This window comes from Hibiscus syriacus, unplaced genomic scaffold, assembly GCF_006381635.1.
Source record: "Hibiscus syriacus cultivar Baekdansim isolate YM2019G1 unplaced genomic scaffold, ASM638163v2 tig00009009_pilon, whole genome shotgun sequence".
Taxonomy (NCBI): Eukaryota; Viridiplantae; Streptophyta; class Magnoliopsida; order Malvales; family Malvaceae; genus Hibiscus; species Hibiscus syriacus.
The window spans coordinates 652,820-676,654 of record NW_024062181.1 but is presented as its reverse complement, the minus strand read 5'-3'; the positions used below and the strand labels follow the sequence as shown (position 1 = coordinate 676,654).

Here is a 23,835-nt window from a genome sequence, read left to right as displayed (position 1 = left end):
GGAAAAATATGTATGTGGAGGGGCGGAAGGTCATTGGGACTAGAGGGCCCCATGGCTCCCTCCCCAAAAATATTAAAAAAATATTAAAAAAATATAATATATATTTATATTCATAATATATAATTTTGAAGTTTGACTCTCTCAAAAATATATATAAATAATAAATTATTAAATTTAATTGCTTAAAAATATGAAAAAAATTTAAAATTTAAAAATCACTTATATATAATTTATTAAAAATAGTTACCATTTTTTCTTATTGTTTTATTTTTAAATAAATGATTTTTTTGTTATTTTTAAATACAAGATACAAAAAATTATGTTTTTCCTTGTTTGGTTGTTATTCTTATTTAAGGTGAGGATTTAAATTTAGTTATCAAGTATTTTATTTTAGTTGAAGGTAACTTTTTAAAATATTTTTCAATTTAGTTTATATTTATGATTTTATTTCAAATATCTATATTTATTATGTGAGTTCATAAAATTTTATCTCCGAAAATAAAAATTTACACACACACATACATGTATATATATGAAAATAAAAAATTGTACATTCAAGTAAAACTTTTGTTGATGCTATAATATGTATGCATACAGTGACGAATCTAAATTTTTTTTAGAGTGATACACATATATTAATAATATAAAATTTTCATATATAGATGGATACGATAAAATTTCAGGATGGACATGATAAAATTTAAGGATAAACACACATATATGAATAAGGAAAACTTCAAATTTTAAAGGAAAAAAAATCAAATCCCTCAAAATTTCAGAATAGACACATGCACGCCCTAACATCAACATACATCTGCCGCTATATATATATATAACAATTTATTATATAGATTAAAAGGAGTTAAATACCTTTTATTCCTTGACTTTAACGTATTTTTCTAATTTAAAAAATTACCAAATTTAAGGTATTAACAAATATTTTATCTAAAAAATAATATAAATATAAAAACTACTAGTAAACACGGTATTGACATGATAAAGAGTGGCTGATTTTATACCCACAAAAGTTGGCATAAGAATGGTTTTAGGGAACCATATGCCAAATCTCCCACTTTCCTCATAATTTCTAATCTCTTCCCATTAATAAACCTAATGTCTTTCTCAATAAATTCCCTTTCTCTAAATTAAACCTAACGTCTCCTTCAATCATTTGTCATATTAAAACCTACCACTAACAGCCAGCTATCTAGCTACCAGCAAATCTCATGTTGTCATAATCGAATTGATCAGTTGAAATAAAAATCGATAATTTATTCGATTTGGAGTGATAAAAAAGATAAAAACTTATGATAACCAATATGATAAAAATGAAAAAATAGGACAAAATACTAACAATTCAACGTAGAAGAGAACGGGTATCTTTCGATTTATAGATAGAAAAAGATCTTGCCGATTTAGATAATGTAGAAAAAACCACGCAGGGCCCAACCTTTTCATAAGAGCTTGTACAATACCACAAACGTTAAAGCCAGAAAGGCCATTTCCAACTGAGGCACTCACCATCTCAGTGAATTCATCTTGGGCTCAATTATTAGATTGCTCACTTGACTCGTGGCCAATGCAGACGATGCTGAAAGCATAAAGATAGGCTAGTATCAGCAGGATGAACCAAAAAAGCAAGCAATTCTATCTGTGTTTACACACATAAATGCATTTGAATGTGTTTCACTTGGACATTTTGTGATTCAAACACCCATATATATATATATTTTATAGTACTCAAATCCATGCATATTGAACAATTTTGCTACCATATTGGATGCAGAGGCATGTGAAATGAACACGACCTATCACAAAAAATGGGTAATCTAATTAACTTAGTTGCTTATGGTGATAAACTGATACTTGACAACATAGCAAAAGGCAAATCTAGGATGAGCATGCAGGGGCTGTGGTCCCTAGCAAATTATAACTAATTTACTTTCATAATTTATCATTTATACTTTGACCAATTTACTTAGAACTCGACCCGATTAATACGGTTTACTATTTTATCGCCTTCATGATGTTTCTAGGATTGCCTTTGGACATAAAATCATACGAGGCTAAGGCTGAAGATTGTCATATAGATAGAACAATGCAAACAGAGCCAAATATGGAATCAACTTGTATGCTACTTAAGATAACAAATGTCACCCAAAACCAAAATGCCAGGGATGAATAACGACTAAGAATGAAGCACTAAGAATGAAGCAAAAGTGGCTAAATTACAACGAGTATTTTATATATACGAAAAACTTGCCTGATCCATGGAGAAATCAAAATGCTGAACAAAGCAATGGCTGATAACATGTTTTTGTATGATAAGATGGTAAGCTAGAGCATAGGCTTGAAACCCCACATATACAAATCCAATCACATTTGTTGATAGACAATACCTGTAAAAACATACATTTAACAAAACAGGGTAATGTAATTCATTCAAAGGTTTTGTTGATGAGACAAGATTTAAGATTAGTTTTACCATACACAAGTTCCCACAAGGTTAACCATGAGAAAATTTTCATCCCCTCATAATTTCTCCCTAAATCCAGAAATCTCTTCTTCTTCGTGCATTTGAGCAAACTTATAAAGCTTTTCATTGAAAACCATTAGTGGATCCTTATTGATCAAATTACCATTGTCATCGTACCCATCCTTCAAAAACACCGCCCAATTCATCTCCGTCCCCGCCAAATAAAACGTCCAAGGCTGTCTCTTGAGCATCTCGTAAGTTTGTCTAGTCAGACTAAATTCTTCCTTGAACTCCACAATATGATGTATCAAAGCCCTCTTCTCCAAAGTCAAGCCCAAAAACTCATGTATAATTCCGACCCTATATTTTTCGGCTTCCAAACTCCACAGGTCCAACTTCCACCCATCTGAATAAGGTGAAACCAACGGTAACGTGTTTAGCAAGTTAAGCTTCTTCACGTCAATTTCCTCCAACCCTAAATCTTTCCCATACTTAACCGGGAACTTGAAAGCTTTCTTAACCTTATCTTCATTCACTAAAAACTCCCTCTCCAATGCACTAACAGCTAAACTCGGATCCCAATTTACTAACTCAAGTACTTGTTTCCCATCATCTTCAACCACTAGACGAAAATAATCAGGGTATTTCCCGATTTTGTCCCTGAAATCCTCAGGAATTCCAAATATAAGCCGTTTATGATAAATTTTGCTTAGCGGAATCCGTTTATTCTTCGACATCATTAACAATTTACGGACCCTCGTGACTCGATCTTCTTCCATTGCTTCCATGATTGATCTCTCTTTCAGGAGTAATTGGTCCATAAAATGGGTAAACCCGAGCCAGATTTTGTTGTCGGAGTGACGGTAGGTGGTGAAGAGAAGCGGGTGGCGCGAAATCGATCTGGTGACTTTGCGGCCGCGAGGGAAACCGAGTTCCCGATAGAGTTTTCCGGCGTCATCGAGGCGGAGGATCTGTTCGGGTTGTTTGGATAGGAATTCTTTGGTTTTGGTGAGGAACCGGAAGTTTGCGTCGCGGGTGAGGAGCGATTCGAAGTGAGGGATTTTGTTGGAGTCGGGCGTGACGGATCGGGTACGGGGAGAGTCGTATTTGGGGCGTTTGGATTTATGTTTCTTTGGGGTTTTGGTTATGAGGAAAGAGGTGGATAATGAACGTGGATTTGGGAATTTAGGGTTAGGGTTTAAGAAGGGTTTTGCGAGGAAGAAGAGCATGCAACCCATTTGGGGATTTTTTTTAACTCTAGCTACAGATTAAAACAAATACATCGATGAATAAGCCAAACACGAATCAAATTCAAGAAAATAAAAACAAAAAACAAGTTGAAATCGTTGAGCGAGAAGTGATCGAGGGAAACTTGGAGCAGCAACGAAGACGTCGATCAGCAACGTAAATTCAAAACAAATTCAAGAAGAAGAAGAAAAATTAATACCCCATACTATTTACTTGAAAGCGATACGAGTGAGTGAGCTTAGCGCAGCGATACCACCGATGGCTGGGCTTCTGGTGAGTTGGACTCTGTCTGTAATTTAAGCCCAAATTTCTGGATCTTCATTTGAATATATGAGTAAGTCTATACTGATATTTTTATTTTTATTTTATAATATCATTATCATATCAAGTAATTTTTTTTCATCAATTTATATATTAAATATTTATTTGAAAATAATGTGATATATATTAAAATATATTTGTGAAATATTAAATACACGTGGACCTAGAAAAATGTATTTATTAAATAAGATTTAACATTGTTAATTATTTATTTTTTCAATAATTCATGAAAATGAGTATATAGTCTTTTCCATGTCGACATCAAATGGAAAGTTGATTATATTTCTAATTATAAGTTTTGGATATTAGTAGGACACAGTGTAACGTCAGTCGGTAGGCGTCGTGGGCATGGCCCCTCCAAGACACTGCTTTATTTATGTCTCCTTTGTTTTGGCATAACATTGCATTTGCACCAAAAATTTTATAGTGCGACACATTTAATATAAAGTTTAAAAAATATGTTATCTAATTTATTATTATTTAAATAATAAAATCGATAAAAATGATTTAAAATATTATTATTTTTATTAAAAATATTAATATTTTTTTAATATTTTTTATAAATTATCTAATAATAATAAAATCGGTAGTGATTTATCGATTTTATTAACAAAACCGATAAAGCGCCCAATAATAATAATACTGGTATAAATAATAATATTTTCGGTAAATTTTTACCGATTTTATTATTTAAATAATAACAAAACTAATAATATCTTTTTTAACCGTATACTAAAACTGCAGCACGTGATCATTTCCTCACCGTTAGAAGTCCTTGTGATATTTTCTTTTTCCTTTTATTTTCCCCATCCATTTATAAGAACAAAAATGAAATCATACATCTTTGTTAAAATTCGACGTATTCTCACGTCTGTAAATGAATTATTGGTTCGAATTCAATTGATATTTGTAATAAATGAATTGTTATTATTCTTTGAGGTCTCGAGTTTGAGCATAAAAAATATTAAAGGTACGAGCGTTTAATATCAATTAATGAGAATTATTTTTAAACATATATTATTTGTACTTACCTACATTAATAAATGAATAATTGGATATTTTCGAGTGAAATTTAAGACTTTTCAAACGATGAGTGTAATAGTGTATGAGATTTTTGAGTAATTACGTTCCGATTTTATTGTATAAATATTTAAATATCTGGTTCTTAATCTACATTTTAATTTTGTTTACATTCTATCACCTTCCAAAATCTAAAAGAAGACGAATTAAACGACATCGGTAATAAAAGAATTTTTGTTATTTTTTGAGATAATGGGTTCGAGCACCATGAATGTCACGGATTTAAGAGTTCAATGTCAAACGGTTAAGAGTTATCTTTGAACAAATACTACCTTACATTTACTCCCAAAAAAAAAGCGATGTTATACATCAAATTAAACGCTTCATTTCATGGTAAAAAAAAAGAACTCTATATGAAAAGAAATTGTTAATTAACAAACAATTAACATTCCAAAATATAAATTTTTATCTTAAAATGGAATATTGATGGTCAAAATGCTCTAAAGATAAATAATAAGGACTAAAATAACTATTTGATCAAATGTTAGAGATTTTCTTACCTTAAAATAAAACATTCGGAGCTAAAATATTTGAAAAAAACAATAAAATTGAAAATAATTATTTTAATAAACACCGAAAACTAATTTTAACCTCGTGTCTTTAAAAATGTATCAAACGTCAATACATTTCCTTTTTTATATATTCATTGTATATATTTTGGAACAAATAATCGAATCTAATCTAATAACAAGGCTATTTCATAATTGAGAATAAATGAATTTTCTTCTTTAATTTAATTTCTAGGGGCATTTAGGGTGGTACCATTTTAAAAGTGACTTTATTTTTTGAATTTTGCTCATTAAAGTCGTGTATATACCTTGGTTTTAAGGCAAAGACAAACACCAACCATCCCTCTACTATGGGAGTGGGCACTACATGTGTGATTACGATGGTTCCACTACTTTATTCAAAAAAATAAAATAAAATTTGTGGTCCAAAAAGAAAATCATATAAAACTATGATTCTTAAAGTTTAAATAAGACACATACCTTAAAATAGATCATGTTGCATAAATTAAAGTTTACACTATTTGTGTATTAAATAAATTTTTTATTAGTTTTATCATTGATGAAATGACAAGGACTTAAACCCGAAACCTTACTTAAACGATATCAAGTTGTTTACTACTTGAATCAACTTCTATTAGTAATAACTCTCGTTAGTTAACGTATATTATTCAAATTACGATAAAATATTAGATAATAAAAAGGCAAAAGGGTAACTTTGCTCCTATTGTAGACCCAATTTATTATTTTCACTCCTATTGTATTTTCGTATCAATTTAGCCATCGAAATTGCTAATTGTATCATTCTATACTCTACTCCTAACTTAAAACCCTAAATTGAGAGTTTTAAAATAGAGTTTCAGGTTTAGAGGTTATAGGTTATGGTTTAGGGTTCTCAATTTAAGGTATTAAGTTTGTAGTATGGTATAAAATGATACAATTAAATAACTTTACAAATTATATTAATGTGAAAATAAGATAGGAATAAAAATAATAAACCAAATTTACTACATAGACAAAAATAACCTTTAAGCTTAATAAAAATATAACGAATTCCTCACAAACAAAATAATAATAACTAATACGATAATTAAATCTACCTTACATTCTTCATGCGCCGGCATGCGCAACGCGGAAGGATAACAATTAGTTGACCCTATTCCTATATATAATGGGGTAAGGGGAGGTAGAGTAGTAGGCTGTCCTCCAACACCAGGTTGAAAGCAGCTTCCGTGGAAGACCTTCGTTATGAATTACCCTCAGTAGGACTCGATCCCACGACCACAAGGTTAAGAGCCTTGTGCTCTACCAACTGAGCTAGACGGACAATATAATTTTGTTAACGTATAATATTCAAATTATGATAAAAATATTAGATAATAAAAAGGCAAAAGGGTAACTTTGCTCCTATAGTAGACCCAATTTATCATTTTCACCCCTATTATATTTTCGTATTAATTTAGCCCTCGAAATTACTAATTATATCATTCTATACCTTACCCCTAACTTAAAACCCTAAATCAAGAGTTTTAAATTAGAGTTTTAAATTTAGAGGTTATAAGATTATAGTTTAGGGTTCTCAATTTAAGAGTTTAAGGTTGTAGTAGGGTATAAAATGGTTAAATAACTTTAAGGGTTCGATAAATACGAAAATACGATAAAAATAAAAATAATAAACTAAATTTAATACGTAGACAAAGATAATCTTTAAGCGTAATAAAAATATAACGAATTCCTCACAAAAAAAATATAATAACTAAACTTATCCAAAAAAATATATAATAACTAATACGATAATTAAATATACCTTACATTGTTCATGCGCCGGCATGCACAACGCGGAAGGATAGCGTGGGCGACATATCTTTTTGTAGCAATAATTCTTTTAGTATTTTTAAAAAATACAGTAATCATTATTTATTTTAAAAAGTTGTAATATAATATAAATAATTAAATACTTCAAAAATATGAAAACAAATAAATCACTTGTTTTAAATAGATGGGTTATTCCTAAATAAACCATATGATATATATTACTTATTTAGATTTATTAAAATGTGACTATTTGTACGGCTATTCAATTTGCCTCGCGACAATAATATGTTACTGATTTGAAATTTTGGAAAAAATATATTTACAGTCGACAATAATTTTCCAAATAAATAATAAATAATTACATATATTTAATAAATTTATGTGGTTGGATCAAGAAAGCAGCCAAAAGGAAATGAGTTTTTCAGTACAGTGGAAAGTGTGAATCCCAAAACCTTTCGGGCCAGCTCTGACATTGTATTTTCTCCCCAATTATTGAAGGTAATTCCCCTAAAACATTATTTGAATTTTCAAAATTTAATTAAGTATATAAATCATTATTAAATAAAAATACATAAAATAGCAATTATTTACCTTAAATTAGATTACAATAACGAATATTTAAAGATTAATATTTGTTTAAAAATTAAAAATTATTGTTATTATTTGATATTTTAAATTCGATCCCGACGTATATATGAATGTATTAATTAATTTTTGTATACAAACTTACTCACACTAAAGGATGGGCATGGGTCGGGTTTTTGGTCCACCCGACCCGAGAACAAGAGAGCCTCCACCTGAGACCCGACCCGACCAAAACAAGGTTTCACCCGACCCGATCCAACCCGAATATATGACATAAAAACCTGACCCGACCCGAAATAAAAAAATATTTATATTCAATAAAAATAATAACTTAATTGAAAAAAATTATATATAGAGAGGTATTATTGTAATTATCCCTAAATATATACGGTAAAATTATATATATTTTTCGGGTCAGGTCAGATTTTTTTCACCATAAACCCGAACCGACCCGAGCACAACATAAAAAAACTCGACCCGACCCGAATCTATTTTTTTTTATAAAAAAATCCGACCCGATCGGGTCAGGTTGGATTTAAATGCCCATCCCTACTCAGACTTTCCCTTTCCTTCCCTATTACGTGAGACCACTTGAGTATAAGGTGGCGGGTCCATTTGTATAATCAAAGTGTCTAAGAGGAAACAGCATACATTTCTGGGTACTCTCGCTGCCCATTCTGCTTTTGAGATTTTATCTCTCTTCTGAATAAACCCATTCGCGTCCTTTGAATTTTTTGCCAGACTTTTTAATCTCTGAACCATCTCTTTGTAAATTTCTTTATCACTTCATACATTTTTGGTCCCAAAGATCTTTTCACCAATGCCAGTTCTCTCTTCTTCCTTAAGGTACAGTTTCTGCCTTTTCTTTCTTTGTTTTTTGCTGGGGTTTTAAATCTGTTTCTCTATGGTTTTGGGTTAGATTTGATCCATGGAATAAAGTTTTAAGCATGTTTGAGCTTCCGATTTCTGGGTTTGTTTTTCATGTTTAGTTATTTTAACTAATCCGTTTATGGTCATAGTGAAATTTTGAATTAAAGCGTCGTAAGATTCAGGAGCTGACGATGATAGTAGATACTCGAGATCGAATGAATTTAATGAAATCTACTTAGGTACTTGTTGTAGTTCGTGATATTGGATGATTTTCTCTGAAAGCTTTACCATTTCTGTAAATTTTTTGGCAATGTATGTATGTATGTATGTATCCGAGTTGTTCTTGAGGAGGCTGAGGTTTGTATTGTATTGTTTCTTTAGGATATAGCTGAGAGATTTTTGTACTCTGTAGCGGTTAGAATGGGTTCATATGCTGGTACTCGTGAAATCGTAGAAGCTGGCAAAGAGTTGAAACCGGTACGACAATCTACAGGGTCAGCCCGACCACATTCGGGATCACGTTTAGGTGACAAAGATCGGAAGCCGCCTGTATCGAAACTGGGATACAAGGATTCTCTTGAAGGGGATATTAATCGGCTTTTCGAGTCTATCAAGCTTAAAGGTCCACAAGGTTTAAGTGTTTCTTACCAAGGAGGTGCAAGCTCAAGCTCCTTAAAGCAAAATGCATCGAAGAAGCCGATTACGGTGGGGATGCCCCAGTCCCCGAGAATAGGTGGCTCGGAGACGTTGTCACTAAAACAGGCATTAAGGGATCTTTGTGTTTCCAAGGCATCGGAAATGGCTGCTATAAAAAGGAAATCAATGTCAATTAGTTCTCCCGGGGTGTCTGAAGCTGGAAGGATAAAAAATGTGTTCAAATCAGTTGTAGTTGAACCCGCCGGTGGATCAGGTTGTTCCGGAGGTGAAGGTAAGAGGGGTGTGGTTGAAATATCTTTGGTGCCTGAAGAAAGCAAATCAGCTTCTTCTCAAGCTCCCAAGGTAAAGCCATTGAGTCGAAGTACTAATTCTTCACCTCGATTTACTCGTGCAACTACACAAATTAGCACCGAAGCTTCTACATCGAGTCAAACTGATGTTTCTGCATTGAGAAAAGCTGGAACTAGCGCACCAAAGGCTGAGCTTCATCTGAAAGAGAAGCATACTTTTGCATCTTCGACATCTTGTTCTTATGCCGATAATAATACTGTAGAACCTGACAATATTGTGCCTGCTTCAACCAAATTACCAAAACGAGCATCAACGCCAAAGTCGGGACGAAAGTTCCGGCTGTATGCTGTTGCTTCTTCTAGATCAATAAATGGCAGCAAGGTAAGCAGGATGACGAGAAATATACCCCGGGTGACCAAAACAGTTGTCCGGAACAAGGGTTTGGTGAAGAAAAAAATAAAGCCGGGTTCCTCTTCTACCACCGGTGCTGTTAATACTTCCAACGGTGTTAACAACAGCTTGGGTTCCACTTCGAGTCAATTAGTTTGTCAGAGATGTCAATGCTCTCTGAAGAGTTCAAGTAATGAGTCTAATCAAGATTCCATGAAGTCGCTTGCATCGGCGATTAGTGATGAAGTTAACTCGAGTAATGTGAATTTTGATGTGTGCGGACCATCAATGGGTGAAAACAATTCTAACAAAAGCCGAGCCCCAATTCCGAGGGCTAACAAGAGCCCAAACTCGAGAGACAAGGGAGATTTCTCCCATAGTCCGAGTAGCCTTGGTGATAGTAGGAGCACGAGCATCAGTGATTACAGCAATTTAAGTCGGTCTAGCTGTGGGAATAGACCTCACATGTCAAAGGATGTAAGGTGGGAAGCCATCCGACACGTTAAAATGCAGGATGGAATCTTGGGGTTGAGACATTTCAATCTTTTAAAGAAGCTCGGTTGTGGGGATATCGGGACAGTATATCTTGCTGAGCTTATCGGTACAAACTGCTTGTTCGCATTAAAGATCATGGACAATGAATATTTGGCAAGAAGGAAGAAAATGATGAGGGCACAAACCGAGAGAGAAATATTAAGGATGCTTGATCATCCTTTTCTACCTACGTTATTTACACAATTCACATCAGATAACTTATCATGTTTGGTTATGGAGTACTGTCCGGGTGGGGACCTGCATGTCCTTCGGCAAAGGCAGCCCGGGAGATGTTTCTCTGAGCCGGCAGCTAGGTAAGATGCTTAGACGATAAAATGTAAACTTGAATTTGTATTTCCTTATGGTAGTTTGAATTATCTTTGATCTTGCATGTTTCGGTTCACTCATTCAGTTTGAAGATATAAAGCACGATATGTTCCGATATCCGAACTGGTTATATTTATTATTTTATATGTAGGTTTTATGTAGCTGAGGTCCTTCTTGCTTTGGAGTACTTGCACATGCTTGGAGTTATTTACCGCGATTTGAAACCAGAAAACATTCTTGTCCGAGAAGATGGCCACATAATGCTTACAGATTTCGACCTTTCGCTTAGATGCACGGTTAGTCCTACTCTCCTGAAATCTTCTTCGATTCTGGATCCTGCAAGGATATCCGGCCCGTGTGGAGGATCTGGCTGCACTGAACCCTTCTGCATTGAACACTCGTGTCAAATCCGATGCTTCAGTCCTAAGTTATTGCCTGCTGCTGCAAAAACAAAGACGGCAAGACCAAACCTTGCTTCCCGTGTCAGATCGTTGCCACAGCTTGTGGCTGAGCCTACCGATGCAAGATCCAATTCCTTCGTTGGAACCCACGAGTACTTAGCTCCTGAGATCATTAAAGGAGAGGGGCATGGAGCCGCTGTTGATTGGTGGACCTATGGTGTCTTTCTTTACGAGCTTCTCTACGGAAAGACACCATTTAAAGGTGCAGGGAACGATGAAACGCTGGCTAATGTCGTGCTGCAATGCCTTAAGTTCCCGGATAGTCCTCTTGTTAGTGTCCAAGCCAGGGAACTCATCCGAGGGCTGTTGGTAAAGGAACCCGAGAATCGTCTAGGATCAAAAAAGGGAGCTGCCGAGATCAAGCATCACCCTTTCTTCGATGGCTTGAATTGGGCTTTGATACGATGCGCTGTTCCACCGGAACTACCCGAGATATATGAATTCGGGGTTCCGGCCACGACGTCTCTTGAAACAAAGAACAATTATTTGGAATGTAAAGCCGCCGGAGAGCACGTTGAATTTGAGTTATTTTGATAATGGAGATTTGTTTTAGAATAATTGGTATAAGATATTACCAGATTTTGTCATATCAAGAACTGAGATCTTTTTCTTCCCCAACACTAAATAAAATAGTACATTTTTTTAGAGTTGTAAACGAAATGTTGTTATTTTTTGAGGTCTCGGTAGAGATGCACAGAAGTCGGATTTTAATTCGATCCGGATCGGATAAAAACCGATCCGGTTTTTTCTCCCAACCCAAAAACCGGATTTTAAAAAAACCGGTTCGGATCCTAACCGGTTTGGAGGGTCGGATGGTGTAACCGGTTTCGGTTTGCAAAAAACCGATTAAAAAAAAAATCGGATTATTTCGGATAAAAATCCAGTTTTTTAAAAAAACCGGTTTTTTATCCGGTTTGAAAAAAATCGGTTTTTAATCCGGTAAAAAAACCGGTCGTTCAATTTTTTCCCAAACCGGTTATACTATCCGGTTTTTAAATATCCGATCCGGTTTAAAAAAAACCGGTTTTTCCAAAATCCGGTTTCGGATATTTTTTACCCAAAATCGGATATTCGGATTTTTTGTGCACCTCTAGGTCTCGGGTTTGAGTATTATGAAAGTCAGAAGTGTTTAAGGTTTAGAGTTTACGATTTAGGGTTCATGATTTAGGGTTTATCAATATGTATCGAATAATAATTTATATCAAAGAGCTGATTCAAGTGGTAAGCAGTTTGATATCGCTTAAACTGGTATGGAGTTCAAGACTTTGTGTATGCATAAAATTTCAATTAGGAGACTCACCTACCAAAACTAAATGTACGACACAGATTAATCCGAATTAGTCAAGACAAAATCCTAGAAAATCGAAAGAACAACCAAAATAATAATAATAATTTATAAATCATATCATATTCATTCACATATCTCTTAATTATATATTAAAATTTGTACCGAATGCAAATTTTAATTAATTAATTTCTACATTTAACTCAAAATCACATATTCAATCTTTTATTTTAGGGTGTATTTGAATAGGCTTGATGAAGATAATATTGTACTTGAAAAAATAAAAATAAAAGAACTACTGATATTCAAGAATTATATAAAAAAATTATAATATATTATTTTATAATAACTAAAATAAATCGTCGTCTAATGTTAATAAATTGATTAAAAATTATTTTTTAATTAAATCCCGTCAAAGTTTACATCTAATTAGGGATGGGCATGGGTCAGGTTTTTGGTCCACCCGACCCGACCCGATAATAAGGAATCATCCACCCGAGACCCGACCTGACCCGATCAAAACAAGATTTCACCCGACCCGAAATAATAAAAATATTATTTTAAAAAACAGTTACTTAATTTAAAAAAATAATATATAGAGGGGTATTATTGTAATTATTCTTAAATATATAAGATAACATTATATATATTTTTTGGATCGGGTCGGGTCGATTATTTTCACCCTAAACCCAAACCCGACCTAACCCGAAACCATTTTTTTTAAAAAATCCTTACCCGATCAGTCAGGTCAGATCGGAACCCGTCAGATTCGGGTTCCATGCACATCCCTACATCTAATGCAACCTACATTGGCATGAAAAAAAAAATTAAGCAAGTTAAACTCGTCGCCTAACGTAAGCGGCTTTGCCGTCGAATTAAAGGCTGCATTGCAATTTGCATGAACAGTTTATCATATTATAATAATTGATGAATTTAAAAATATTTTTAGAACAATATATATATATATATATATATATATATATTAATAACATGAAATTTTTATACATGATAAACACAAATAAATTTTAAGATAAATATAAATAAATAATAAATAATTATTAAAAACAATTTAAATTTTAGAATATCATATGTATGTTGACAAGTTTCTATCACCTTCCTGGAATGTTTTTATATATTTATTTTGGAATGACATCTTTGGAGCAAAAGAGCATGATTTCACGTTAACCACCAAATCAAATATTCTTCCTTCAAATACTATAATTTAACCTACTAATATTTTATTATATCTAAAAACATTTCTCAAAGTTCGAATACAATGAAAATAATTATTTTTGATGGGGTATCAATTTTATTCACAATAATTACTAAAGATATAATATTATTCACAACTCCGGAACTCGAACTGTAGTATACATATACATAAGAACATCACTGATCTTCTTGAAATTCGAATAATTGATGCGATTAAGCTTAATAGGTAATAGCTAACAAGTTTAAAAGGTTGGATTTTGAACGTCTGAAATCCGTATGCGAGGGGTGTTTAAGGGCTCTTGTAAGGTATTGGTAAGGCCTTCAAGGGAATGGATTTCCTCAATGTTATCCCCATTCTCTCATTCATATCCATATCTTCGGGCTTAATCCCTTCGGCTAAACTCCAATCAAAGCAATGCAACAACGAGCCGAGCGCCATCGGAAGCAATCGAGACGCAAGCGGCACCGCGGGACACATCCGACGACCGGATCCGAATGGTATGAACTCGAAATGCTGACCCTTATAATCCAGTGTACTCGACTCCAAGAATCGCTCGGGTCGGAACTCTAAAGGGTTCTCCCACGTTTTCGGATCTCGTCCGATAGCCCAAACATTGACCAAAACTTGGGTTTCCTTGGGGATTTGGTAACCTAACATCTTGCAAGAGTCCATTGCCATGTGAGGGACTAAGAAAGGGAGTGGTGGGTGAAGTCTTAGGGTTTCTTTGATCACTGCTTTGAGATAAGGTAGGTTTTGGATGTCTTGTTCTTCAAGTTTCCTCCCATGGGGGCCTAGATTGTCTCTCAATTCAGTTTGGACGGCTTTTAGTGTCCTTGGGTTGTGGAGAAGCTCCGCCATCGCCCACTCTAACGTGCTTGTTGTAGTATCGGTTCCGGCGGTGAACATCTCCTACCATACCATACAAAAATGTAATATATTATTTAGTCAAACGTTAGGGTTGTTTTTTGTAATTAAGCCATTAAAATATTATAGGGAGTAAATTAGTGCAACTTACGAAGACGATGACATTGATGGTTCGAGCAGAAAACTTAGAAGGCTCCTCTATGCCATCACCACGAAACTCCAAAAGAACATCCAAAAAGTCCTTTCTTCTTCCTTCATCTTCTCCATTTCCACTGCTTTCCATCCTTTCTTTAATGAATCCTCCGGCAATTTCAAAAGCTTTTCTAACATGGAATTGGGTTTTCCTCCTTATACCTTGCGGGTCGACCCATTTTAAAACGGGTAAAAAATCTGCAACATTCGGTTTACCGGCCAACTCCATCACTTTCCCGGCGTGATAGAAGAACCTAGCACCTTTCTCCGATTTATGGTCCAACAAATCTTTGGAGAACATGAGGTTTCCGATCAGGTTAAACGCCATCAGGAACACGAATCTCCCGACGTCGATTGGATTCGTCCCGTTCGCGCCGGCTTCTTCTACGAAATGCAACATCCGGTCGATGCACCGTCTCCGGACTCCCCGCATGGCGTCGAGACGGCTGGTCACGAAGAACTCCGTCGTGCAGAGTCTTCTCAGCATCCGCCAGTGCGGGCCGTACTGGGACGTTATGAGGGAGCCTTCGTGGCCAAAATCACCTTTCATGGCCTCGTAGATCTTCCGGCCAGCCAGCACCACGTCGTGGTTCTTGAACATCTCGCGAGCCACCTCGTTGGACGAGACGACCACGGTGCTCATCGAGCCTAACCACAGGGTCATGATGGGTCCATGTCGACGAGCCAACTTGGCAAATGAAACATGCGGCGGCGCCAACCCTAATTGGAAAATATTACCGACCACCGGCCACCATGTTGGTCCTGGTGGAAGTCGGCCTAGCTCTTCCAAGCGGCGGTGGCGCCGCTCTATCCTCATGGCCCATGCAACCCATAGCAAAAGTGCTATACTTAACCCCAAAATTTCGTGCTCCATTTATTATGTATGAATATAGATAGATATTACGTTTAAATCATAACAATGGTTTCACATACAAGGAGAAGCACTCTTTATAAAAGCCTGTAGAGTTAGTTACGTGACAAATCATGCAGAGACTTGTCATGAGAACTTTTTGATAGGTATCTTCAACCTACCATTATTTTTAAATATATTTTTAATATATATATATATATATATATATATATATATATATATATATATATAATTTTAATATATATACATATATTCCAAGTTAAAATAAAACAAGATTGAATTTGTTGATATTGATTAATAAAAAATTAAATTAAATCTTCTATTGATTTCCAACTCAATCAATTCAAATAAAGTTAAAATTTGAAAAATTAAGTATATTATTTTAATATTTATTAAATACTTGATAGAAAGCATACATCTGAACTAAAAGCCCACAGTCCAAATTCCAACAAATTATTATAAAAAAATATTAATAAAAATACTGATTTTGATCATTATAGCAGTTTTTATTATTTTCGATTACATTTTTATTTTTTATTGGAAAATGATAAATTGGTTCGAGTATATTTTGAGTAGGGGAAAAATAATCCCTCTATGAACATTTTCGTCTAATTTTATCGTTTAAGTGCACAGTTAATGGTAAAAGTGTATCGTTTTATTCTTATTCTAAATGTACATGGACTAATTTGTCAATTTTTATAATAGGAGGGGTTAAAATATAACTTAAATATAGTATAAATACTGATATGATGCTATTATCAAATAAAGCTTCGATTTCAATTCAATTAATTTAGTCAAAATTAGATTAATATTTAGGCATTGAGTTTAACATCAATTACTTGACATATTTGCTTGATCTACATGATAAAAGATTTGCGTTTTTAAAGAATTAATTTCTTTTCTAAAAACTCACATTAATTTATTTGTGGTCCTTAATTTTGCAAATAATTACTACTTTTTAATTTTTTTTGAATTAATCACTGATATCCGATCTATTGACCGACTAATCCAGATCGGATACTGCAGAAGCGAGGGTGACCCTCCTAACCCAGTTTGCTCCATTCGCAAACGCCAAGATTCGAACCCCTTATGTTGCTTAAGGGACCTAATGCCTCATCCAACTAGACCAACTGATTTTTGGTTACTACTTTTTAATTTTGATCAACAGTGACATGCCTTTTTCATTTTTTTACTTCGTGGTCCTTAATGTTGGTAATAACTACTATTTTTTACGTCGTGGTCCTTCTATTGTGGTCCTTAATTTGGTAATAATTACTGATTTTTACTTTGTGGTCCTTTAACTTTGATATCCATCGCTGAGAGTTGCATGTATATATAAAGGCGTTTGCTAGAATCCCAAATATTAAAAAATTTACAATTTAAATACACATTTGCATAATGAATGGATTATTAACATTCAGATAATGACAAGTCATTATAGTAAATGCCAAAAAAGGGGAATATCTCTTGGGATCAAAATAAGTTGCAAAATTGGTCTTAATTTTAAGAATGAAGCATATTAAGTATTGTACAAGTTGAGCCAGCGGTTGGTAATGTAATGTAATGTAAATAATCTCATATAGGTTGGTACAGTGTGTTTAAATATTATCTTATCTCATATAGACTTATCTTTATTGAGGTTGTGATTTTGTTGTACTTTCTTATTGTTTAATAAAATTAATTATTATTAATTAACTAAATAATAATAGTATCAACAAAGGTTTCATAGTACAATGATTTAAGGTACAAATCATTAAAGATTAATAAAAGAATTGATGTTTTTAAAAAAAAAACATGAAGCGGTTATAAAGTAATATTTATTCAGAATTTTTTTTTAATTTGTTAACAACGCATACATATCCTACATACGTAACTATTTGAACCTAAATCTTAAAACGAAAACACTATTCTCTTTTATCATTGAAGTCACTTGATAAGTTCGTAATATGTGTATTAGAGAGAATAAAATCTTGTATTAAAAAAATATTGATATACTCCAACATGATAGTGTTTAAAGAGAAACATCACTGCCAAATTTACGGAGGTCAAATTGGAATTTATTTAAATGTTTAACGAAAAAGGACAGATTTAAAATATATGAATAATTAGATGATCATTTTATAACTTTTAATAGTCGACGAATCAACAAAACAATGTCTTATAATTGAGAGACCATTTTATAATTTTAAATAATCAAATGACTCAATAAAACAATGTCGTATAAAACGGTACCTTATTCTTTAATAAAAAAAATAGATTAATTATAATAAAACTAATAATGAAAAACTTAAAATGATTCTATTAATTAATTTTCAGATTATATAATATCGTGCTGAATATTATATTCTTTATGTTCAAGGTTCACATGAAGCGAATGTTCAGGTGATTTGGATGGACTCTCAAAGGTCCCTAAAACAAGAAGTATGTTTTGATAATCCTAATTATAAAATTTAAGTTATTTTATACTATTTATGATTTTGCATTGATTGAGCTTACGTCAGCTTCGACGCATCGGTCCCCAGCCCGAGAATATAATATATTGGTTTAATTGTCTTTTTGGATCATATGGATTCTAAAGATTTTCATTTCAACGTTACATTCTGCCTATAAGTCAAAGGTTAATTATACACATTTAAATATAATATAGTATTATATTATTTATCGTATAATCATGGACAACTGCAACTAAAATATATAATGAATTTTTTTAAACCAACAACCAGTTGGTCTAATGGGACGAGACACTAGGTCTCTTAAGCAAGGTCATGAGTTCGAATCCTGACCTCTGCAGTATCCGATATAGATTAGTCGATCAATAGATCGGATACTAGTGATTAATTAAAAAAAATTATAATAAATTTTGAATGAAAAGTGTTTTATCTAAAACTGAAAGCAAGAAGAACTCACTTGACTTCACAGTCCTCTTACTTTAGAAACAATCCCAACGGCAAAACTTTTGACCATCATTCTTCACGATCCGCACTGAATTCCACCATCTTCGACCTTCCTGTCAAGAACACAAGTTCATAACACATAGAGTGACGGTGCATAGACTTGTTTTAGCCGCAACGGTCAGAATTATTACCTATGCTACTCCGACACTTCAAGTTTTCTCGACCTGGAGACGAGTATGGTAATATAACTCTTTAAATACATTACAACACCTGAACATTCACATATATGACACCAATACCCGAGTCTGAGTAATATAGGTTCTCACCTTTTTCGTTATCGAAAATCTCGAAAAATAATAAAATTTCGGATACATGTCAACAATAATACGTTTCAGCTAATGACCTACTTCTAATTCTAATCTAGGGTATTATCAGTGAACTGGAAAAATCTCACAGTATCACTTTGAGTTCTTATGAATCTGTAATGGTACATTGCAGCAATCATCTTCCACGGCTGATGTTTCAATAAGTTGATGCTATTTCTTATGCATTTAAATACAATAAATATGGCCACCATACGAAATTACGGATTTTTGGGCATTGCAGGCTAAAAATAAAACCTGGCCTCCAGATGTTACAGCAGCAGCATCTTCGGGTCAAGAATCAATCAAAGTCTCAGTTGTAGAAACGGCAGCTGAGCTACCACACAACACTTGTTGTTACTAGAGTACATTAGCCATGGTCACAACAACTGGAAAAGCATCGGATCAGCTTATCCTTCCAGTTTGATCTATCAACGTACCAACTTGATCTCCACATAATGCTTTCGAGATGTTTCCAGGATGAAGAAGATTAAAGACCACAACTGTGCCAAAGTAAATGGATTTAATTCGTAGGGGATCGATTGTCTGGTAATGAAGAACGATAACATATTTCGGAAGCTACTCGTAAAAACCCAGAACAAAAAACATGAAGCGTGATTTCTACAAGTATACCAACCAGGAATGCCATTTTCTTCACAGAAGGTCAATGCCATCATGTCCATGGCTGTGGCACCTCTTGAGACTAAATCTCGAAACGAGATGTGCTCAAAGGTAGCATTGTTATCCTGGGAATGGCAGTCATAAACACCGTCGACATTCGTACCTTTAACAACTGCCTCGGCTTGAACTGAAGAGAACACAGTAGACAAATCAAATGTCGAGAACCCCAAGAAAAAGGAAAGAAAAAAGTGTTTACATGCATACAAGTGTTCCATGACAGATACGGAAGGGGAACAAAGAAAAAAGAGACATAGTTCAAGAGATTGAATGGTAGAAAACCAGAAAGAGAGGACCATACTTTCTGAAGCTCGAAGTGCTGCAGCTGTGTCGGTAGAAAAGAGTGGATTTCCAGTGCCAGCACCAATGCCACCGAATATTACAACTCTACCTTTTTCAAGATGACGTATGGCACGTTGCCGACTGTATGGTTCTGCAACCTCTTGCACAGAAAATGCAGTTTGCACACGGGTCTGAACTCCCATCTTCTCCAACGATGATTGCAGTAGTATAGAATTCATCACGGACGCCATCATGCTGCAGTAAGTTGCAGGATCATGGGTTTGATTAGTTTCATAATCAGATATGAAGATATATGTTAACCCATGACTCTTGTTACCGAACGAAGAACGAAAGTTCACCTAACAAGTGGATTCATTATCTAAGATCTTTATTGTGGCCCCATCATTTTATTCTGATTATTGGATATAAATATATAAAAAGACTATGTTACTAACTGTTTATCTTTCCTAAAATACCCGTTTCCAACACCTATGTCCAACACATACTCTGACATGAGTATGTGAAAATGATTTTCCAAGGACCCTCCAAAGACATGAAAGTCTTGGAAAGAATTAAGCATACCCATGTGAGAAACATACTCATTTCGGATACTTGCGCCTGAATTTAATCAACATACAACTTACAACTTACAACTTACATATACCACCCAATGCAAGTCATTACCAAAAACAGCCAAAAAGTATTGGTTTATGATAATAACCCGGGAACTATAAAACTATCAAACAACTATATATCAGCAAGCTCAGTCTTACAAGTCTGACCCGAGTTTAAGCTTTATACTCTTCTATTATATAGTTCAAGATTAAACCAAATTTGGTTTGTAATCATCCATCATGAGTCAAGAAGATAACACATTACCCAATTTGATATGCAGTACTTCTATCTAAACCTGTTGCAGTAACCCACGTCTCTCCACAAAAGAAATTGCGACCTCCAACAACGATTGCTACCTGGGATTTCACCAAAAAGATATTGCATCTTAACAGAATTGCAAATATCCACAATCATAAGAGATAAAGGCATTAATGGTTACCTCTACACCGAGACGGCATGCAATTGCAACTTCCCTGGCAATCAACATTGCTACCTGATAATGAGAAAGAAATCACATTTATGCAAATTGACAACAATATTATCGAAGTTTCAAACTTCATATAACAAACTCATGGTCAACCTTAGGGTCGATATTGAGAGGACCGGTGCAAGCAAGAGCTGCACCACTAATTTTGAATACCACTCTGCGCCATTTAGGACTTTTGGGTTTCATTGTAATCTGTCCTACAGGGCTGGGTGTAGCTAAAGCATATCTGCCAATCAAACAACGATGAAGGGATCTCTATCATTATATAAACAACAAAATACACTAAAAACGTCTTTTAATCACAAACTAGGCATCAACATTATAGCAAGCCAGAATCAGGAACTATCAAAAGATAGAACATTTGAAATACAAATTCAGTACAATGAAGCAATAAAATAAAATACAGACTCAAATTTTAGTATTTTACTGAAAAAAACTAGAGAATAGCATCATTTCAAACGAATCCAATAAAATAGTGAAACTGGGAATGTTTGCTCAAGTTTTCCCTGATTATTAATGTCAATAATGGATTATATTAGACCAGCATACCAACCATTTCATTATCTCTTCCCTATTTATTTATTTACAGTAGAGGTTACGAGTATGAACCCTCATAACTGTAACAAATAATAGTCTAGCAGTCGTTGTCAAAGATTTCCGAATTTAGTGCAGATTTGAACCTTTGGAATTTGGATATCCATTATCGGAATCTACATTACTTATGCAGATAATAGACCAGAATTATACATTCGAATCCACTTTACTTTAGCAGATAACAAATTTGAAGATCACAAACAATCATTTCTCAAGTTATTCCCTGGCTACATTTGAGCCTAGTGAAACATTAGCAAATAATAAGCAGAAATGGACTGCTATCAAAATATACCTATGGGATTGTCGAACAGCAGTTCCTGGAGAAGATCCGCCCTTATCTTCACCAGCCACCGCCTTCGCCGGCAGAGAATTACCAACAATCTCTTCCATTTTCCTAAACCAAGGCCAATGACTCGCCGTGATGCCGCCATCACCCATCCTATGCCTCTCAAGCTTATACCTTTTCTTCAAATTATCAACTTTGTTCTTGCACTGTTCCACACTCTTGTTCTGCTTCTCGCACCGCTCGCTGACCGCGGCCGCCACTTCTTCCCAATCTCTCCCTCTCAGGTTCCCTCTGTTCAGCTGCGTCAACTTCTCCATATACGCCTCCAACAAACACCCGATCGCAGTGTCGCTCCATTCTTCTCTGTCTTTCCGGTACTCCGTCGACGTCGACTGCTTCGATCTCTTCAAAACTCCGTCGTTTATCTCTTCTTGATCTCTCCTCTTCTCGATCCGCACATCAGATGACGCAGCGTTACTACTGTCGTTGTTGGTACCGAAATTGGCTCCAGGGAAAGCAGAGTCGGAGTCATCGTCGGCATTTTGATTATCGGGTGGTGGCGCGTGGACCTGCGCATAAGAAGGGTGGTAGTGGTGGTGATGACCGGGATTAGGTTCGTGGTCGTCGATAAGAGAGAACTCGTCGTCAACGGAAGAAGCCATAGGCGGACGTTAGGTTTAAGGGGGAACGGATTCGAACGGATGACGTTAGGGGGTGAAGGGAGAGACGTCGAGGACAGACTGGGGGAATAGTTGGACGGAAAATGATGGGCCGTGACGAGTAGAGACGGTTCCGTTAAGTAATGAGGGAAAGTTGGGAACGAATCGGCACGTGGGTGGGATCCGTGTTCTGTATGGAACGAATCGGCCTTTTTCATGGGCCCTTCACTGGAATTTCAACCCAAAATTTTTAAAAATATTATTTCGAACCAAATATTCAAACAAATTGAATAAAACAAATTCAAATTAATCAAATTTATAAATTTTATCAAATATTTTTGTAGTCAAAATAATAAAATTCAAATCGATTTAAATCAAATATATATATTTATTTATTATTTAAATTTAACTGTAATTATTTATAATATTATGATATTACAGTTAAAACTCTATAAATTAATAATATCAGGACCGAAGAAATTTATTAATTTAGAGAGTTATTAATTTATCGATAAATTAATAATTATTAATTTAAAGAGTTTTTAAGTAATTATACTGTACATACCAAACAAAAAGGTAAATTAATCTATGTCTCTTAGAATTACGTTGTAGCGAACCTTGAGACTCAACGTAAATTAGTAACTACTGTGTTCATATGCATTGGAAATTAATAGAGTGTAATATATTTTTTTCAGTTTCTATAAATTATTAATTTATGATTTTATTGGGATCGAAAATTATAAAGGGATCTCACGAAAAATTATTATCTTATTATTTTATCGAGTTTTTCAAATTTTTACATTGGCCCAAGTCGGGATCGGACAAATTTATTATTTTAGAGAGTTTATTAATTTACCGAGTATTAATTTAAAGAGTTTCTATTGTAATTGATTCCAATGGTTAGTTTAACATTTATTTTCTCATTTTAAATTTGTTGTAATGAGAATTGAAATTTTAAAATATATAAAGACTAACAACAGTTAAACTAAATT

The 23,835-nt window shown here is 34.2% G+C and overlaps 4 protein-coding genes across 5 annotated transcripts; 1 reads left to right on the top strand and 3 right to left on the bottom strand.

The window, feature by feature from the left end:
• Positions 1 to 2,306: 2,306 nt before the first annotated feature.
• On the bottom strand, positions 2,307 to 3,842 carry LOC120202870 (protein WHAT'S THIS FACTOR 1 homolog, chloroplastic-like). The gene is made up of 2 exons (XM_039203220.1): positions 2,486 to 3,842; positions 2,307 to 2,399 (listed from the first exon to the last, which is right to left on the bottom strand). Exon 1 carries the CDS (start codon positions 3,712 to 3,714, stop codon positions 2,533 to 2,535), a length of 1,182 nt encoding a protein of 393 aa, XP_039059151.1. The 5' UTR covers positions 3,715 to 3,842; the 3' UTR covers positions 2,307 to 2,399; positions 2,486 to 2,532.
• A 5,412-nt stretch (positions 3,843 to 9,254) lies between these two features.
• Positions 9,255 to 12,148, top strand: LOC120202869 (serine/threonine-protein kinase D6PKL1-like). Of its 2 annotated transcripts, XM_039203219.1 has the most exons (3): positions 9,255 to 9,820; positions 9,893 to 11,087; positions 11,252 to 12,148. In XM_039203219.1, the coding sequence occupies exons 1-3, from the start codon at positions 9,322 to 9,324 to the stop codon at positions 12,093 to 12,095; spliced, it is 2,538 nt and encodes an 845-aa protein (XP_039059150.1). In that variant the 5' UTR covers positions 9,255 to 9,321; the 3' UTR covers positions 12,096 to 12,148. The 2 variants fall into 2 exon arrangements, with proteins under 2 accessions (XP_039059150.1, XP_039059149.1); XM_039203218.1 differs by having other exon boundaries at positions 9,255 to 11,087.
• A 2,152-nt stretch (positions 12,149 to 14,300) lies between these two features.
• On the bottom strand, positions 14,301 to 16,030 carry LOC120202868 (cytochrome P450 76A1-like). Its single transcript, XM_039203217.1, has 2 exons — positions 15,075 to 16,030; positions 14,301 to 14,968 (listed from the first exon to the last, which is right to left on the bottom strand). The coding sequence occupies exons 1-2, from the start codon at positions 15,987 to 15,989 to the stop codon at positions 14,348 to 14,350; spliced, it is 1,536 nt and encodes a 511-aa protein (XP_039059148.1). The 5' UTR covers positions 15,990 to 16,030; the 3' UTR covers positions 14,301 to 14,347.
• A 3,376-nt stretch (positions 16,031 to 19,406) lies between these two features.
• LOC120202867 (uridylate kinase-like) lies at positions 19,407 to 22,952 on the bottom strand. Its single transcript, XM_039203216.1, has 7 exons — positions 22,191 to 22,952; positions 21,398 to 21,530; positions 21,257 to 21,310; positions 21,082 to 21,173; positions 20,222 to 20,457; positions 19,880 to 20,050; positions 19,407 to 19,745 (listed from the first exon to the last, which is right to left on the bottom strand). Exons 1-7 carry the CDS (start codon positions 22,844 to 22,846, stop codon positions 19,648 to 19,650), a joined length of 1,440 nt encoding a protein of 479 aa, XP_039059147.1. The 5' UTR covers positions 22,847 to 22,952; the 3' UTR covers positions 19,407 to 19,647.
• Positions 22,953 to 23,835: the final 883 nt, after the last annotated feature.

Bases quoted from the DNA above. Each gene is read 5' to 3' on its own strand.
- LOC120202870 (XM_039203220.1), bottom strand. From the start codon at position 3,714: ATGGGTTGCATGCTCTTCTTCCTCGCAAAACCCTTCTTAAACCCTAAC.
- LOC120202869 (XM_039203218.1), top strand. From the start codon at position 9,322: ATGGGTTCATATGCTGGTACTCGTGAAATCGTAGAAGCTGGCAAAGAG. The intron at 11,088-11,251 runs GTAAGATGCTTA...TTTTATATGTAG, and splicing joins TTCTCTGAGCCGGCAGCTAG to GTTTTATGTAGCTGAGGTCC.
- LOC120202868 (XM_039203217.1), bottom strand. From the start codon at position 15,989: ATGGAGCACGAAATTTTGGGGTTAAGTATAGCACTTTTGCTATGGGTT. The intron at 14,969-15,074 runs GTAAGTTGCACT...ATGGTATGGTAG, and splicing joins CCATCAATGTCATCGTCTTC to GAGATGTTCACCGCCGGAAC.
- LOC120202867 (XM_039203216.1), bottom strand. From the start codon at position 22,846: ATGGCTTCTTCCGTTGACGACGAGTTCTCTCTTATCGACGACCACGAA. The intron at 21,311-21,397 runs GTTGACCATGAG...TCTCATTATCAG, and splicing joins CTCTCAATATCGACCCTAAG to GTAGCAATGTTGATTGCCAG. The intron at 20,458-21,081 runs GTAATGTGTTAT...AACTTACTGCAG, and splicing joins AGTACTGCATATCAAATTGG to CATGATGGCGTCCGTGATGA.